This window comes from Mustela nigripes, chromosome 1 (genome assembly GCF_022355385.1).
Source record: "Mustela nigripes isolate SB6536 chromosome 1, MUSNIG.SB6536, whole genome shotgun sequence".
Taxonomy (NCBI): Eukaryota; Metazoa; Chordata; class Mammalia; order Carnivora; family Mustelidae; genus Mustela; species Mustela nigripes.
Window position 1 is genome coordinate 268,483,908 of NC_081557.1, and position 17,690 is coordinate 268,501,597.

The 17,690-nt window shown below is 47.4% G+C and overlaps 1 protein-coding gene across 2 annotated transcripts in view; it reads right to left on the reverse strand.

Annotated features, from left to right (window-relative positions):
- The window catches only part of PRKG2 (protein kinase cGMP-dependent 2), a 97,780-nt gene that overhangs the window by 74,213 nt on the left and 5,877 nt on the right, over positions 1–17,690 (reverse strand). For both annotated transcript variants that reach the window (XM_059385798.1, XM_059385792.1), the window contains exon 2: positions 13,381–13,854. In XM_059385798.1, coding sequence (XP_059241781.1) covers positions 13,381–13,841 — 461 coding nt within the window. In that variant the 5' untranslated portion in view covers positions 13,842–13,854. The remainder of the gene's footprint in view (positions 1–13,380; positions 13,855–17,690) is intronic.

The window sequence follows — 17,690 nt, forward strand, 5'->3', positions numbered from 1 at the left end:
GAGAAAGGGGACTGAGGAATGGGGAATGTGCCATTGTCTGGTCCGTCTGGGGGTAACATGGGCTTGTTCCCTTTAGGATTTGTGTACTTCAGTGAAAAGTTCATCAAAAGAATAAAATGTGGGGGCGCCTGGGTGGCTCAGTGGGTTAAACCGCGGCCTTCGGCTCAGGTCATGATCTCAGGGTCCTGGGATCGAGCCCCGCATCAGGCCCTCTGCAGGGAGCCTGCTTCCTCCTCTCTCTCTGCCTGCTGCTCTGCCTACTAGTGATCTCTCTTTGTCCAATAAATAAAATCTTTAAAACAAAAAATAAAATAAAATAAAAAATAAAAATAAAAAATAAAATGTGGAAAAAAAATGTGTCAACGAGTTTGTTGTCGGAAAATCCTTCGTTCGAATCTGTTCTGCCCCTTGCTCACGGTGCCGCCTCGGACACGTCACTGACCTTTCCGAATCCCAGACTCGGCTGTGAAGAAAGCGCAGGAATCCTTTCTGCTCACAGAGTGCCGCGCGCGTTAGTAAGACAATGACAGTCGAGTGTTGGCGATGCGGGAGGCAACGGCATGTGTTTTGGGGGGTAGGAGAGTGGAATGGGAAACGTTCTAGAAACCAGGGATACACAGAGAGGCGCTGCCGAGACACTCAGCTCACTTCCAAGTTCCTCCCACCAGGCTGATCTCAGAATTCACACCCAGAACCTCCTATAATCCTTTCTCATCCTCTGCCTATGTAATCAACATTCTTGGAAGCCATAAATTTCTGTCCTTTAATTTGCTTCAGGAAGTTTAGTCGGTCAAAGTCCACCAACAGTTCCTGTTACGTTAGGGTCCCGCATCTTTTCTCCGGTTCTGACCTGACAGGCCTGTGTTCTCACTGTTTGCTTCTCTTGGGCAACAGCATATCCCACAACCTTCTTTGCATAAGCTCAGGGCAAAGTAGGGGCCAGTGGCCACGGCCTGCTGCTTTCCTTCTTATCTGCCAAGGGTTTCTTGTGAGCAGAAAGGCTGAGGCCATGCAGCTCGCACGGCACGTCGTAGCTCAGTTACACACACAGAGAGAGAAAGCATTCTGTAACGCACACTGCCAAGGGCACAGGATCTGGAGCCGCAGTGCCAGGGTTTGAGTCCTAATTCTGCCCCTTATGAACCGTGGAACCCTGGGCAAGTCACTTAATCTCGAGTTTCCTCAGCTGTAAAATCACAATAAACACAATAAACACAGTCCACAGGTCATAGGATTTCTATGACAATTTAATGAGTTCGCGGTTTAAACCTCTAAGAACAGTGCCCTGCACGTGAAGCTATCCCCACCTAAGGGATAGCTGTAATTCTTAGAAGCCGGCAAGTTACCAGCAACTTAAAAACCTCAAACAGCCCTAAAAACTATACTTAAGACCTACCTTGATTTTATTGAGGGAGCCCCCCTCCCAATGGTGGTAAAACTTGACAATCCAGCCTCGCTGCCTGTTCAGCCTCCTGGTGCTCAGAGCACCCACGGGCCACTAAGCTGCTTACAAGTCCCCAAATGTGCCAGATGCCTTGTCTCTCTGCCGGCCGTTCCTCCTTCAAAACCCAGCTTGGATTCATCTTTTCCATGGAGCCCTCCCCGATCCCACCAAGCAAATTGTGCCCCCTCCTTCCTCTGCACACCTACCTCTTAGAATACAAACTACACAAGACTGCAAACATGTTAGCTTCCCCAAGGAGACTGAGATCTCCAACTGCGTGGCCGTGCCTTCTTCATCCTCTTAGGAGCCAAATCCTACAAGTGCACCTGGAGCCCAGAGGAACTCAAAAGATTAAGAATGCTAACGGGCTACGAACGTTCCTACTCCTTCCCCAAGTTTACGGGTACAGGGACAGGAACGGAGATGAGAAGTGTCGCTATTCCGTAAACAAGCCGCAGGTGAGAAGCAAAAGAAGCATCTCTTCACTTCCTTTTCCCAAATAAACCAACAAGAAAGAAAACTAATAAAGGCACAAGTTTATGATTTGGAGAAACTAGCCTGAGAACGATGAGATCACCCTGTGCGTAATCAGAAAACGAGCATGACTTTCTCCTGTCCGCCCGCTCTCTCCACTGCCATGTAATTGAATACGGTCGTGATTTAATCACGTTTACTGCTCCTTCAAGCTCATGGCAAAAACCTCTGTCTCTCTTCAGTGTGTGCCCAGGAGCCTATTCCCAGGAGCATCCAAGAACAGAGTTTAATAATGAAACGTTAAAAACAACCAAAATTTACAAGGGAGTTAACCTGACACACTCAATGACTGTCCTCTTCAGTCGTCGAACTGAATGTCTCTGGAGTCGGCGGTAGGAAGCGTGTTCCTACCTACAGAACACAGGCTGTAGGTCGGCGGTAGGAAGCGTGTTCCTACCTACAGAACACAGGCTGTAGGTCGGCGGTAGGAAGTGTGTTCCTACCTACAGAACACAGGCTCCTGATCGTCGCTGCACACCATGAGCCTCTGGGGGGGCTGTATAAATCCTGGCGCCCAGGGTGCTCCCCCCAAGCCAATTTAATAAGACCCCCGGCGGTTAAACCTCAAGGATCAGTATTTTTAAATCCTCCGCAGGTGACTACGATGCATGCTTAAGGCTATGAATTATGGCTGTAAACAAGCAAAGGCGAGGGAGCCCGAAGTTGTCCTTTTCCTCTTGATTCCCGCGGCACTGCACCGCGGGCTGCTGAAGCGATCAATCAATTACTATCAAGTAATTAACAGTGGCTGATTAGTTAACGATACCAAATTAACATCTGTTGCAGGAGTTTTCCATATCTTACTCTCCTCTGCAATATTACAAATAAACAGAAATAAGAAAATCGTTACTCCTCTCTCCCTCTTCCCAGGAAACCATACGGAACCTGCAATGTGGGTCAGCCCCGCGGGGCCCATGCTGTCAAGTCAGCCCCAGGACTCTGGAATGTTTTTTTTAATTGTGGTGAAACACACATTTGCCAACGATACCATTTTAACCATTTTACGAATGCAGTGCAGTCGCAGTAAGGGTATCCTCATTGTTTTTCGACCATCACCGCCATTCATCTGCAGAACCTTTCTCATCTTCCCAAACTAAAACTCTTCCCATTAAACGATAACTCCCATTCTCTGCTCCCAGCCCCTGGCAACCTCCAATTCTGCTTTATGTCTCTGCAAATGTGATTAGGTAGGCCATATAAGTGGACTAATACAATATTTGTCCTTCTGGGTCCGACTTACTCACTTGGCATGATGTCCTCAAGGTTCGTTCACGTTATAGCATGAAAAAAGGAAGGAGTTTATTTCCCTTCTTAAGGCTGAACAGTATCTCATTGTATGTATACACTGTATTTCATTTACCCATTGATCCCATCGTCAGTGGACATCTGGGTTGTTTTCACGTCTGGGCTACGGTACATAGCTCACACCATGCTGCCACAGACACACGTCTACAAGCCTCTGGATTTTTACGTAAGGCGTTGTATCTCCAGCATGGCCGGCGTTCCCACCCGGGGAATCTCACAACAGTAAAACAAAAGGGCCTAGTGTAGTGTCCCGAATTCTAAGATGTCTCCATGATCTCCAATCCCTTGCGTCAAACTCTTGTATAATCCCCAACCCTTGAGAGAGGTAGAACCTGTGATCTGCTCCTTGCCAACAGAATACGGCAACAGTGAAGGGAAGGTCATCCCATGTGTGTAATATAAGATTTCATCTTAATCAACTATAAAGAGATTCTCCAACTGGCCTTGAAGAAGTAAGCTGCCATGTTGGGAATGGGTCTGGGAGCAGGAATGCGGCTAGGAGCTCCAGGCAGCCACTAGGAGCCGAGAGCTGCCTTTGCTGACAGCCAGCAAGAAAACAGGACGTCAGTCCTACAACCGCAAGCAACTGAATTCTGCCAACAATCTTGGGAGCTTGGAGGAGGGCTTCTTCCACTAGAAAGCTCAAGGAAGGGACACAGTCAGCTGATTCTTTGACAACAGTCAGAATGAAACAGTCAAAAGTTTCACAGTGTGAAACCCTGAGCAGATGACATAATTGTTGTGTCATCTCCTCTCAGTAATCAGAAAATCAGAAAATCTGTTGGGTCATCTCCTGACCCACAGAGACTCTAGGTAACAAATATGTGTTGCTAAGCTGCTAGGTTCATGTTGGCTCGTCACTCAGCAAGGGAAACTAATACACCTGGCTTTCCCAGTGTTTCTGTTCCAAGAAATTTCAGGAGATATCTTTCTCGCGTTTTACCTCCCTCCCCCTCATCTGACCTGGAAAGAAGGGACTGGAAGCTGCAGATCTTTCTTTCCCTCCTATTTCCGAGAGCTTGATCTATCGTCCCCAAAGGGATGCTCAAACCCCTGCGGCTTGAAAGTTACCAGTTAAAATTAATGGACATGATAAACATACATTCCGGGAAGCATTAAGTGGACACTGAGAGTTCCCAACTGCTCACATTTTAGTCTGAATTATATACAAGACACCCTCTGGTCATTCCCGGCTGTATATCTCAAACAAAACAAACCAACAACAACAAAACAAAAAACTGACAAAAACCTGTTAAACAAGGCTGCACGAAAATACCTACGACTAACAAGTAATCTGAAGGAGAGTCAACGTGGAGGGGAGGAGGTGAATTATTTTAAAATGAGATTTTAAGAGAAGGAAACAGCTTTAATCAAAGAATAAATACAAGAAACATAAGAAACACATCTTTCACAGACAAGGTACTTCTAGAAAGAGTCTAAAAACCGATGGGCGCCTGGGTGGCTCAGTCGGTTGAGCAGCTGCCTTCTGCTCAGGTCATGGTCCCAAGGTCCCAGGCTCTCTGCTCATCTGGGAACCTGCTTCCTTATCTCTCTCTCTGCCTGCCTGCCTACTTGTGATCTCTCTGTGTGTCAAGTAAATTTAAAATAATAAAATTTAAGAAAGAGTCTAAAAACCAAAAAGCTTTGTCTTTGGCTTCCCTTTTTGAGAATTCCATTGCAATTTAAACCCTAGAAAAAGTCAGGGGACGGGAGCGGAGCTGCCCAGGCTTCCAGAGGGAAAAGGGAGGCTTTCCCGGAAGCAGACGGTGCTGCTGCTTAGGAGGCAACGGTCCGTGGAGATGCTCCCTCTGATCCAACGAGCTCAATGAAAAAGGTCACTCTTCTGGACGGTACTGTTTCTATTATACTCTTTCCTATGAATCTAACAAGAAAATGGGCAGTGTCCAGAAAGACATGCGATGTCTGTAAGAAAAAACTGGGTCAGAACCGAGGAGCGCATTTCAGAAGACACTTAGAAGATGTGAGGGCGGTTGGAGGCTCGTCTCGGGCCTGCAGGTCGGCGGTTCAAAGCCAGGCCCGCTCGGTTCATCTGCAGGAACCTATCCGCAGTCCGGCAGCCCCACAGACTGCGGTCAGCTTCGTCGAAGTGAGCATCGCAGCAAGTACAACAGAATGATATAGGCTTCGGGGAGGCTCCGAATTGGTGGCAGCTGTGTTGACACCCAGGGGACGTCACAAGTCTCACGGCACTGCACGGTGAGCCCGGGCCGGTGACTTCTGCCAGCCGAGCCCCGGACAGTAATACTTCGCCGGCAGGCGGCTGTGAACCTGCAGAGAAAACCCCAACCCAGGTCACCCTGAGAGTGCCTGGCCTGGAGCAGGTGCTTGAACCGGCACTGGGGCCGCTGGCCGAGGGTGAAGGGGAATGAGGGGACCGAGGACACGTACACGACAGAAACGGGACACGGGACAGGCGTGCAGAGAGGGGAAGCCAAAGAAGGAGAAAACGAAATTGAACACGAGCTTGGCTGAGTGAGAGGTTCTAGTTACTGAACTGAAGCCGCTGACCCAAAGCACAGAAGGACACCTTGGCCACTCCCAGCCGCTAGCCACGGCTGCTGGCTCTCGCGGGGCCTGAGCACAGCAGGGCACGGGCCGGGACCCGGGGCACCGAGGCCGCCAGCGCGGGCGCCGCTCCGAGGCAGCTGGGCGCGCCCACCTGCGCCTGGACTCTGGACTGTTCCCAGCAGCGAGGCCTCGGGTGTCGAGTGTTTTCCGAGGCTTAATGAGACATTTTCCCCAACACCTGGCAACTGGCAGACCAGAAGATTTGAGGATAACGCGAGCAGGAGCAAAGGGCAGCCTAAGCGGAGCAGAAGACCATCTGAGCCCCGAGAGGCCGCCCGGCTGCGGGTGCGCGGTGAGGGGGCCCAGGGCCTCCGGCTGCTGGAGAGAAAGACGAGGGGTCAGAGGCTGGAAGCGAGAGGGACTGGGACCAGGAATCAGAACGTCTGCCTGAGCCTCCTTAGGGTCACCGAGATGTCCAGGGAGCCGCTTCCTAATTCTAGGAGGTTCCTCAACTTGTCTGTGCTCCTTACCTCTCCCCTACCTTTTTTTTTTAAAGCAGCACCACCCTTTCCACTCCTGCCCTGCACGCACACCTCCAGGGGGAGCCATTCCCACGGCTGGCTGTGCCTCCTATAGGGGCTGCCCTCGGACACCGTGGTGGAGAGCTCGCACCTGGCATCAGGCAGACATAGACGTGAGTCCTGGTTCAGGAAACTACCGATCCCACGACCTTGAGCAAATTCAGAAAACTCTTGAACTACTCTGAACTTCCACTTCTCTTTCTCGGGTGCCATGAAAAGCAACTCCCACCTCATCGGGCAAGTCTCCCGTCCCCACGATTAAGGAACAGACTCCCAGCAGTTAACCTGTAACGGTCTTCTCAGGCATTCCTGAGTAGCCGGGTCTGCTCGGGGTGTCTCAATGCACGCCACCGCCGGAAAACGTAACCCCCGTTCTCAAACGTTCTGAACATTCATGCCAGACACAGCACCCTCTGCCTTCACCCGTAGCCTCTGGCTTTCAGATCCCCGCACAACTGGACTTCGTCTTCCTTCTTTCCTTATATAGAGAGCTTTGTTTTCTGCTTTTTGGAAGACGTAAGTGAAGACAATACAAATTTTTTAACTGCCCAACTGATTAGTAGAAGTCTGTACGTACACTCCTTCCAATCTTTAATGACCGATCACGTGAAAGCTGGGTATAGAACCTCTCAAGCAGCAACATCTAAGTCATGATTTCATGGAACTAAAAATTAAAAGAAGTTCCTTTCTCTCCCGGCCCAGCACATGCTCCTCTACTGCAAACTGAGTGCAGAGCAGAACTTCCTGGAAGCATCATTTTCAGGGAGACAGAGTAGCCAGGAGCTGTTTGGAATCATACAAAACCAAAGCACTAGACACACGTCCGTTTCTAATTACATATTTAATTTTTTACCAGGGTTCCCAACTAAAATGTAACTTTCATCTTGGAAAGGTGGTATATCGGAGTTGTTAGAACAGACTTGAGACAGCAGAGTTTCTGGTGTTGAATCCTGGCTCTGATATTAAGAGCCGTGTAATCTTGGACAAGATACTTAATTTTGCATGCCTCAGTTTCCTCATCCGTAGAATGGGGGTGTAATAATACGACCTGTAGTATAAGTTTGTTGTGAGAATTAAATAATTCAGTATTTGTGAGGCATTCAGAATGGCGGCCGGCACATAGTTTGTGACATATGAATGCTACTATTATTACTACTACTGGTCATTCCATACAAACAGTTCGTCCAGTGAAGAAGCCACATTTCCATAACGCACACGCGAATGCTCGGCCCCTCTTCAGGAAGGAAACCCCGATGATAACAACCACACTCCTTCTCAACCCCTTGATGTAGATCTTATTTCCATGCATGACTCACCAACATGTTCCTATTACCTATTCTGCTCCTGGGGTGGGAGCGACAGAGAAAACTAATTGTCCTTCCTAAAACTAGAGTCAACATCTGAAGTCAGATGGCAAGTCTTTGTTTTATCCTTCCTTTTCAGGGAAGAACAATAGTTTCAAATGATAGTTTTTGCGTTCCTAGCGAAAGGCAGTCATACTAGCAACTCGCCAGATGTCTCTGATTAATGTGCCTGTGTTCCGCCAGACACGCAGCATGAGCTTGTAATCTCGCTCTGCCGAGGCTGAAGTTGGCTAAACGATGCCTACATAAACGGAAAATTTAATTTCAGTGAAAGGTTTGACCTCTGCGTCCATGGTTGTCTTGGTGCTGAAGGCAGGTCAGACATGACCAGAAACGCTATCTGAGTGCTTCCTTGCCCTCCTCTGCCACTCAGTTCTCAGCCCTGAAGAGCGCTGTGTTCCTCTGGGAACCCGTTCGTGCCCCTCCATAGATCGCGAAGCGCACTATCAGGGAGCTCTAAGCCATTCCCTGTGTCACACAGGCCTGAGCCCTGAGGATCCAGCATTTGGTCAACACTGAGAGAGTGAGTAAGCTCTGCTCAGCTCTGCCTGGAAGGAGCCAGAAGCACCCATGCTCTTCCTATCCATCAATAAAGCAGGTGAAAAGGTGCCCAGACTGTCTGACATGAGGGCTTTGATTTTTGTGGGGAGTTTTAAGAAAATCAGGATTGTAGAGGAAACTAACTGCTTTCAAAGTCAAGAATCTCGGGTTCTAAACTTAGCCCTGCCACTGCCCATGACAAAATCTGCAACTCTCCTGCCTGTCTCCCCTCTTCTGCAGTAAAGGTTCTTCCAGCTCTAAATCCCCGGCTGTTTGCTAAAATAAATTTATGTCAGAAATCAGAGAACTTGATACACCGTAGTGCTCTGACTCATCATGATTTATGATACTTCAGTAAGGCCAAGTACCTGTAATAGAAACGGGCTCTGTGCCCACATAGTTGTATGCCTCTGAAGATCAAAAATGGTCAGCGGATACAAAGCCAAGTCACTACAAAAGGCCATGATGTGCCGCAGGTTCAGCGCCATTGAAGAGTGGCCCCACCTTGTGCTCTCCTCTGTCTGACAAGCACATTCTCCTTTGCTGTGGCTTTGTCCTGGAACCAAATACGAGTCCTATGTTGCCACACTTCTCTAGGTCATCATTCCCATCTCAGGAAATAGCAGTTCCAGTCAAAAACACACAATCAATTTCTAAAGAAGACTTGCAAATGGCGAATGGATGCAAGAGAAGATGTTCAGAGTCACCAATCATCAGAGAAATGCAAATCAAAACCACAACGCGGGATCATACCTTACAGGCGTCAGAACGCCTAGTATCCAAGAGACAGGAAATGACGAATGTGGGCCAGGATGCGGAGAAAAAGGAGCTCTTGTGCACTGTTGGTGGGAATGTAAGTTGGTGCAACCATTACGGAAAACGGTGTGGAGGTTCCTCAAATCATTAAAACAGAAACAGCACACAATCCAGTAATCGCACTCCTGGGTAGTTACCCAAAGAAAATGAAAACACTGATTTTAAGAGATACGTACATCCCCGGGTTTGCTGTGGCCTTATTTACAGCCAATGCATGGAAGCAACCCAAGTGTCCATCAACAGATGAATGGATCAAGAAGCTGTGGTGTGTCTGTATGCAGCGGAATATTCCTCAACCATACAAAGAATGAGATTTTGTCATTTGTGACAACATGGATGGAACTAGAAGATATTGTGCTAAGTAAAATAAGTTAACAGAGAAAGACAAATACCCTATAATTCCACTTCTATGCAGACTCTAAAAAACAAAGCAGAACAAACCAACAGAAACATACCCATAGCGACAAAGAACAAACTGGTAATTGCCGAAAAGGAGGACCATGGGGGCTGGATGAAGGGGGGTGTGGAGTGCAGGCTTCCAGGTCTGGAAACAGGAAGCCACAGGGATGAAAGGCACAGCATAGGGACATAGTCACTGGTATTGTAATAGTCCTATAGACCCAATAGATGGAAGCTACACTTCAGGCGAGCACGGCATCCCTTAAAGTGGTCGAATCACGGCGCTGTACGCCTAAAACTAGCATAACATTATGTGTCAGCTCTATTTCAGTTAAAGCATAATACGTAATCCAGAATTGCAACATCCAATACAGTAACCGCCAGACACGTGGCTATTCCATTTTAAAGTTAATTAAAACAGGGGCGCCTGGGCGGCTCAGTGGTTAAGTCTCTGCCTTTGGCTCAGGTCATGATCAGGGTCCTGGGTTTGAGGCCCACACGGGGCTCCCTGCTCATTGGGAAGCCTGCTTCTCCCTCTCCCACTCGCCCTGCGTGTAATACTGCTCTCACTCTCTTGCTCTCTCTCTCTGCAAATAAATAAATGAAATATTTAAAAATAAATAAATAAAGTTAATTAAAATGAATATTCCATTCCTCCGTGGCACTAGCCATAGTTCCAGTGCTCACAGCCCCATTTTGCTCTTGGCTACCACACTGGGCAGCACAGATTATAGAACACATCCGCCGGGCAGAGTGTCCTATCGAACAACACTGAGTTAAGAGTTTCCCAGCACCACTACCGTACATACGTTGTTCCATAGATACCAGGGAGGTCCCTCTATCCCGTTTGAGCCCCCGCTTCAAGCCCCGCAGGAACACTTGATGGGTACGGGACAGCAAAGCTGGCATGAGTGGGCTGTCTGGTCGTTAGTGAAGTTCACTTGCCGTTTACAATAACCTCGAGCACGGGGCCCCAGCAAGCTCACAGAGTACCGGGGATGGGTTTTACAGCTTCTCATGAACTACTGAATCTGAATCTTCAGGTCACAAATCTGTCGTCCCCCAATGTTATCTCACAGTTTCTGTTGGCACATCATGTACGCCTAGCGCTGCTGACGGCAAGAGGGCTGGGGATCTCCCCTCACTTTCCTGCTCACTGTCACGTCCGGTACTCATCGGACACACTCCGGTTGACAAAAAGACTAAAAAGCCGTTCAATGGCTTTCTGACTCAGTGTGGAAGCAGGAACTCCAAAATGTTGTTGCCACTTATCAGTAGGAACAAATTCAGTCAAAAATTCAGCCAAGAAACTTTATAGAGCTCAACAAATAAGTCATGAGCACGTCAAAATAAATGAAGGAAACATTGACGGATGCGTTAAATTCTCTAATATCTCCAGTAACTGCCTGGAAAAGTAGCTAAGCCAGCGAGTGCCAGGTGCCGTCCTCTTATCAGTTAAAGACGCTCCCCCCTTTTCTAATGCTCTCACTCCTAGAAAATTGTTTCTCGCAAGATTTTTGGTAGACTCTATAAAAGAAATATAATAATATCCAAGGTTTACTTGAGGCTTTTCTCTAAAACTAGAACTACTTGAAACTGGAAAATGATTTGTAATGCTGACTAATTTTTAAAAAACTGGAAAATTTAAAGTCTCTGACTTGATGATGTTAGTCATCTATATTTAGGCAGTTATTCCAAACTTAAGAAGAAAGACATCTGCAAGGGAGATTGCAAGACAACTTGAGGCAAAAACTGCTGCACGGGAACCTGGGGCACAAACCAATCCATGAAAAAAGAATGGATGGTCCCCCAATTCTAATTATTGTTTTCAATTTAGAGCCACAATGTTTTATGGAAGTGTAGGAGGGAACATTAGGACAGGGATGATCTAGCTTGGTCTCTTTGGGACTTATTCATTAAAAAAACAAAAACAAAAACAAGCCATTAGCCTACTTCTTCATCATGGCCTTCATGGAGACTCGTACCCATGGCTGGCCTTTATGATGAAGGGAGTCGTTGTTAGTCCTCATTCAAGAGCTCTAATGTTTTCCCTCCTGTGTCCCACTCACTATAGACAGGTGGTTTGGCTCAGAAACTGACTGCACCTAACTACTGCTTTATTTTCCTGATTACAAAAGAGTTAATAAAGAAATACAAAGAAAGAAATTTTATACAAAGGAATATGTTTATCTTGGATGGTCCAGTTCCCTAACACCAGGAGAATGGTGTTCTGCCTCAAGATGGACAAGTCTTTGGAAAAAAAGAATGAACACAACTTGTGCTCAAGAGAAATCTGGTAGAATATGTAAGGGCAGGTCAAAGAAGATGAATTGCTATTAAATTCTCTGATGCTTCTCTTAGATATACAAGAACATTCCTATTTGAAAGATTTTTGGTGGGACAAATAATATACTGTGCTTACATACATATAATAATATACTACGTAATAAGTAATATTACTATATATGAAAATATCTCTGTTATATCAAAAGAGAAGATTAGATGATTTCCAGCACAAATCCACAAATCCACACCATTAAAAATAAATATTAGTTTTGCAAAGGGAGTAGATACAACCTTCCTAAACCAAATAATAATAAAAATCTTGGCTTACAACAAACTCTTCCATTTTTTTTTAACAGCAAACTCTTCTGAACCCTAATATTAATCAGATTTCTTTCAACCACAGAGTATTATGATTAATAACCCAGTGTGACTTGTTTCCTTAGCAAATATTTATTGATCACGCACTATGTGACTGTCAACAAATTGATGAATTAAACCTCCCTTTGTAATTCTGTTGTCAAAATTAATCATTTATTTGTTTAAGTCAGATGTTTTATGTTGATTTATATGACTTGTATTTACGAATAAGTTAAAATTTGTTTTAAATTCACAAATCCTGCATTTTGCTGAAGGGTTCCAGGCTCAGCCAAGATGTTATCAAGGTGAAAGATCTAATTTCAACTAAAAATGTTCATTCACTTCAAAATAATACAGAAAAGAGACCCTAACTTGGGTTGTTTCTAGTCAGTCTTCCCAGCTTGGGAAACCCGACCTTCAGTAGGAAAAGAAATGTGCGTGCAGGTACCAGAGCGCTATCATCAATATTTATAATTCCTCGTAAACATCTTTATTTTCAGAATTCATGCTTTTGATTGCTCCCTCCACCTGAAATGCCCTTTCCACCCCATCCAGGCTTTTTTTCCTCCTTCAGACCTCAGGAAAGGTCACCTGCTCAGCCAGGCCTCCAGGACAACCCCAGTTGTGCGGTTTTTGCCCGTCTCTCCCCGGACCGCAGACAGCGGCACGATACCGATCCAGTTGGTCCCATCACACGGTGTATCCCGGTTAGTAATGACCCGCATCTCTGGTCTTCGCGGAGACTGCGGCCTCCCCCGAGGAAGGCTCTGCCCCTGTCCGCGCTAACACCCGCCGGGCATCTAACACCGGCGGGCCGTGGTGCTCCCTCGCGCCGTGGGGTGCGCACGAATTCGCCCCCCTCTGAGGATCCCGCTTCTTCCTTCCCCTGACGCTTGCCGTCGGTGCGGGCAGCAGGGTTGAGCCCGCACACCGAGCATGCACGGTGATCCGTGCCCGCATCCAAGCCCACTCCTGCGCGCAGCCCTCGGGGCGCTCAGGATGACCGACCTGACCTTCGCGAGCTCAGCTCCCGGGTACACGCATCCCAAGGGTCGGCTGAGCGCCGCCCCCGTGGAAAGGGGGGCTCTGCTTCGAGGGGCCCTTCTCCAGGACCCACCCAGGCTGGAGGTCCCCTGCATCCACACCCGAGAGAGGTCGTGTCCCCTTTCCCCGAAGCGGCCGGAGGAGCCCCCCGCCCTGCCCTGCTGGAGCGCGCGCCCCTCACCTGGAGTCCTTCCTGACTCTCGCCTTCTCGAAGGAGAACTCCGGGGGCTTGTTGAGGTCATAGGTCCGGCTCGTGGGCTCCGCAGACACCCCGGCCTTTGCCCCCCGCCTGCTGTGCAGGGAGACCAAGCCCGAGGCCTCGCGGTGGACGTCCAGCGGCGCCTTCCCGGGCGAGGCCTGCGGCGCGCCGTCGCCCTGCGAGCGCACCACGTCCTGCAGCTGGTTGAGCTGGACGCACTTGGCCTGCAGCTGCTCCGTGAGCTCCGCCACGGCCGCCGTCTGCTTGGCCAGCTGCTCCCGCAGCTCCTTCAGCTGGTACTCGCGCTCCTGGACGTCCGCCTCCCTCCGCCGCAGCTCGCGCTCCAGCTCGGCCACCCTGGCCCGCAGCGCCTGCACCCCCGGGGGCCCCGCGCGGCCGTCGGGGTGCTTGGCGTGCTTGGGTTTCACCGACCCATTGCCCATCTTGCTCCAGGACCTGCGAGAAGGCAGAGAATTAGGGTGACCCAGTGCGCGAGGGACCCACATCCGGCCCGGCGCGCCCGCCTCATCCCGACCTGGGTCACAAGCGCGAACCCCGCGGGTCAGCACTACTGACAGTGATGCAGGCGGCGAGCGAGCCACTGATTTCCTTCACCTCCCCGTGAGCTGGCACTTGGTTTCGCTGCCCCTGTCCCTGTCACGATGGCACAGGTGTCCCACCGAAGCACTGTGCGCCAGCGGCCGGAGCTCCCTGCACTTCCCTCCGCTCATTCTCCCCGGACAGCCGTCGAGGGCCCCACAGCAAAACTGGACATCAGCGCGGCCAAGAGGCCACACGAAGGAGCCGCTACAGAAGCAGAGGCTCGGCCTGGGCACGCTCTCCCCGCTCCCTGTGCAGCCGCAGCAAGAAACTACTCCCTGATCTAGAAAACCGCGTCTGCCTTCCTCCTGCCGACCAGACTGAGGGGTGCTGCCGCCTTGTTAACGCGTTCCTCCTGCTGGGGCACCCCTGTGTTCTGTATTTCCCTGTTAAAAAGTTCTGGGCAACAGTTCCTAGAAAGTAGAACAGAGGGATAAGGAGTCGTTGACATCCTTTACGGAATATCCTAAAGCCAAGGTTTATCCCAAAACGATGATGTGCGGTGCAAGGCTCCACTCCTTTCCGGTTCCCAATATGTTCAGCGTAGACCCCAAAGTGCGTCCCTAACCAGCAGATCTGGGGGGGGGGGGACATAAACAAGAATTATCAGGGTGGTTTTAACTCTGTCAGAATCCTTTCATTGTTGTTCAAAGCTCTGTAGCTCTGTGTTTACTGTAACATTCCTTATAAATACAAATAACTGGCCCCGCAGACTTGTGATTTCACTGATATTATTACTTAAGTGGGAGATAAATTAGGTATCAGGCTTACTGAATCAATTCAATGAAAATTTCTTAAAAATCGCCTGCAGATCAGAAGCGCATATGAGCAAAACGAGTAAGGAGAACTTGAAAAGGTGAGTTCGGAAAAACACTGCTTTGATTAATTCCCATTAGGTGTAAGTCTTTTTAGGCTACCTATCTAAACGTCATACTTCCACATGTGTACTTTTTGACAACCATAGCTCAAGATGCATTATAACAGTTAAGTTTAAATTCTCTCTCATGATATAACACCCGAAGATCTAGATGACACTTCATAATTACATAAGCCACATATTCTTGCCCCTCTCTCCCTTTAAATTTCAAACTCAAGGAGAAATGAAATGCTCAGACTGATTTCACTAGCTCCCCCAGAATAATCGTGACCTCTACAGCAATAAAGGCAAAGACAGACAGATCTAAAACAGCCTCTAAGCCTCAAGCAGATGCAACCAAATAGCCAATGCACATCGCCTGAGACAGACGGCACACACAGCAAATAAACGTACTTACAGAAGTAATCTCGTAATGCCCAGATATTCCTCATAGAATTCAGAGGTTCAGAATAGGCATTAATAAACATTAGCCTCCAGAAAACTGCCTTGCTATGTTGCAAAGATGTGGCAGGTTTAACCTTTAAGTTTCTCTTGACTTGGCGGCATTTACTATTACATATTAAGAATACATAAAAAGGTTGAGGAGACTAGAATTCAATGAAGTGGACACCCTTGTATCCAAATAAGCAATTCAGAAGACATTAGACTGGGACCTAGGAATAAACCTGAGTGGAATTCTGCATGGCAGGTGTGAGATGGAGCTCCCAGGGGTGTCTTAAATTAATGAGTGCACAAGTTTTTAACATCCAGCAGTAACCCATTTCCTAGACATGCTTTTTAGGTCCATGGACAAGCATTCCCAACCGAGGCAGGTTGGAGGAAGGGGCAGGTTGAAGGAAAAGCGATTGCCTTATAAAGAAAAGTGAGCATAAAAACTTTAAAATGTAACATTAAACTAATTTACTCTTTATTCATAGAACAACTGTTTACTAAGGCCGAAGGCAGTGCCACAATGTACTGTATCAGGGGCATAACTCCATGGATTTGGAATCCAATTGGACAGAGAGAAGAGTTCCAACATTCTTAATATGAAAAGGCTTAGAAACATTTTTGCTCTATGTATGGTACTCAAAATACCCTATTCCAATCCAATAATTTTACAAGCTTGAAACACAATGAAACAGGTGTTAAGATCTCCCAAAACACCAGCTCTTTCCCCCCATTTTAATGCAGATGCTTTAGAAGCTGTGTAAATCCTTCAAGCCAAGAATTCTTAAGAGGGGTGAAATTAACTGATCTTTCAAGTAACAAATTTAAGATATGTAAGTCGGTTACTGAATGGCTCAATACTGAGTCTGATTTCTCAGTGAGCTCACTCATTTAAATTTTGTTGTCCCTTAAGCCAAGGCTTCAAGTGCCTGGCTTCACAAAATCTAATTAGATTCACTGTTTCCTATATCAGTCACTAAGATAGATAAGCTATTTCTCCAAAATGTATTGCTAGCCACAAGGAGAACATATTGTTAGAAACACAGGATGCTGCCCCATCAAACTAGCAACTACAGGTTATTAAAGTCATTGTTAGAATCAGAGGGCAAGACTTGATGTAATAAGAAATGAACTTGGAGATAAAGATGAGAATTTAAGGTGAGCAACAGAGTCAGGCCAGCCAGGGTTTGGAAGACAACCTGCCCTTTCCGGTTGTGTGACCTTCTACAAATGACTTAGAATCCTGTTTTCCAATCTAGGAAGCGGGTATAATTATATTCAGCTCATAAGGTCATTATGAAGATTATGTTTACAAGGTATCCTGTACAATGCTTGACACACAACAGGCCCCAAGTAGCTCTTACAGTGCTGGAGACAGACACTGAGTGTCTCGGTGGGAGGAACTCCCAGAAGAGATCATTGGTGGTTGGGACAAAGTCTAGCATGTTGGATGTCTTCCAGACAAGAGGTCTCTAAAGATGCCAGTTATTCCCTGGGGGTGAGGGGAACCTTACTCTGCCTGGCTTATCTCTTCCATTAAAGAAAGAAATGATTCTGGAACAGCCTGGGCAACCTTCCCTGAGAAGGGAAGCTCCACCTAAGAATGGAGACCAGAAAGCTTCATGAATGACCCAGCTCAGGATCTAGGACTGTAAGGACTAATGACAAGCTTTGTCATTCCCTCACACTGCCTCTACCTGTTTGCACATATTCAGGGTAAGCCCTCAACCAAAGGGGCCTACCGAACTATCTGGGAAGACAATTAATTAAAAAAAAAAAAGAAAAAGAAAAAAAAAAAAGGCTCACCGTGAAGGTGGGATTCTTCTGTCTCCATAAACAGGCAAGAGGAATGGAATGAGTTGTGGCATTGAGCAAGAAAAGAAGAAAATACATGCAATTTTAAATTATTATTACATTAATTTGATCACCACTTAGGAAATATCCCATACAAGAAGTACCGGAAAAGACACAGGAGAAGCCAAACTGCCCGTGAAGGCTCTTGCCTGTGGTCGAACACCTGGCAGCCAGTGTGGGGGCAGTTGGGCTTTGTTGTCTGTGTTTTCCTCCAGCCCTAAACTAGTTTGAAACCACAATCTTGGCTCTGATCTAGATGATATCTATTTCTCTCTCTCCCCATATGGAGTCTGACATAAATACATTTATCTGTAAATATGGGAGACGATATAGTGCTGACTAAGGTGACATAGCCAGACTCTCAACCCAAGCAGTTTCCTTAGTATATATCTGTCCTTGGGCATGACTTTGGGCTTGGGTGTCAATAATAGAATAGATGGACAGAGCCATCTGTAGATAAAAGCAGGTAGATAAAAGCCACTATGCACATCATGTAAAGTTGTTAGAGGGTCAAATAAGAAAAGCCATATTA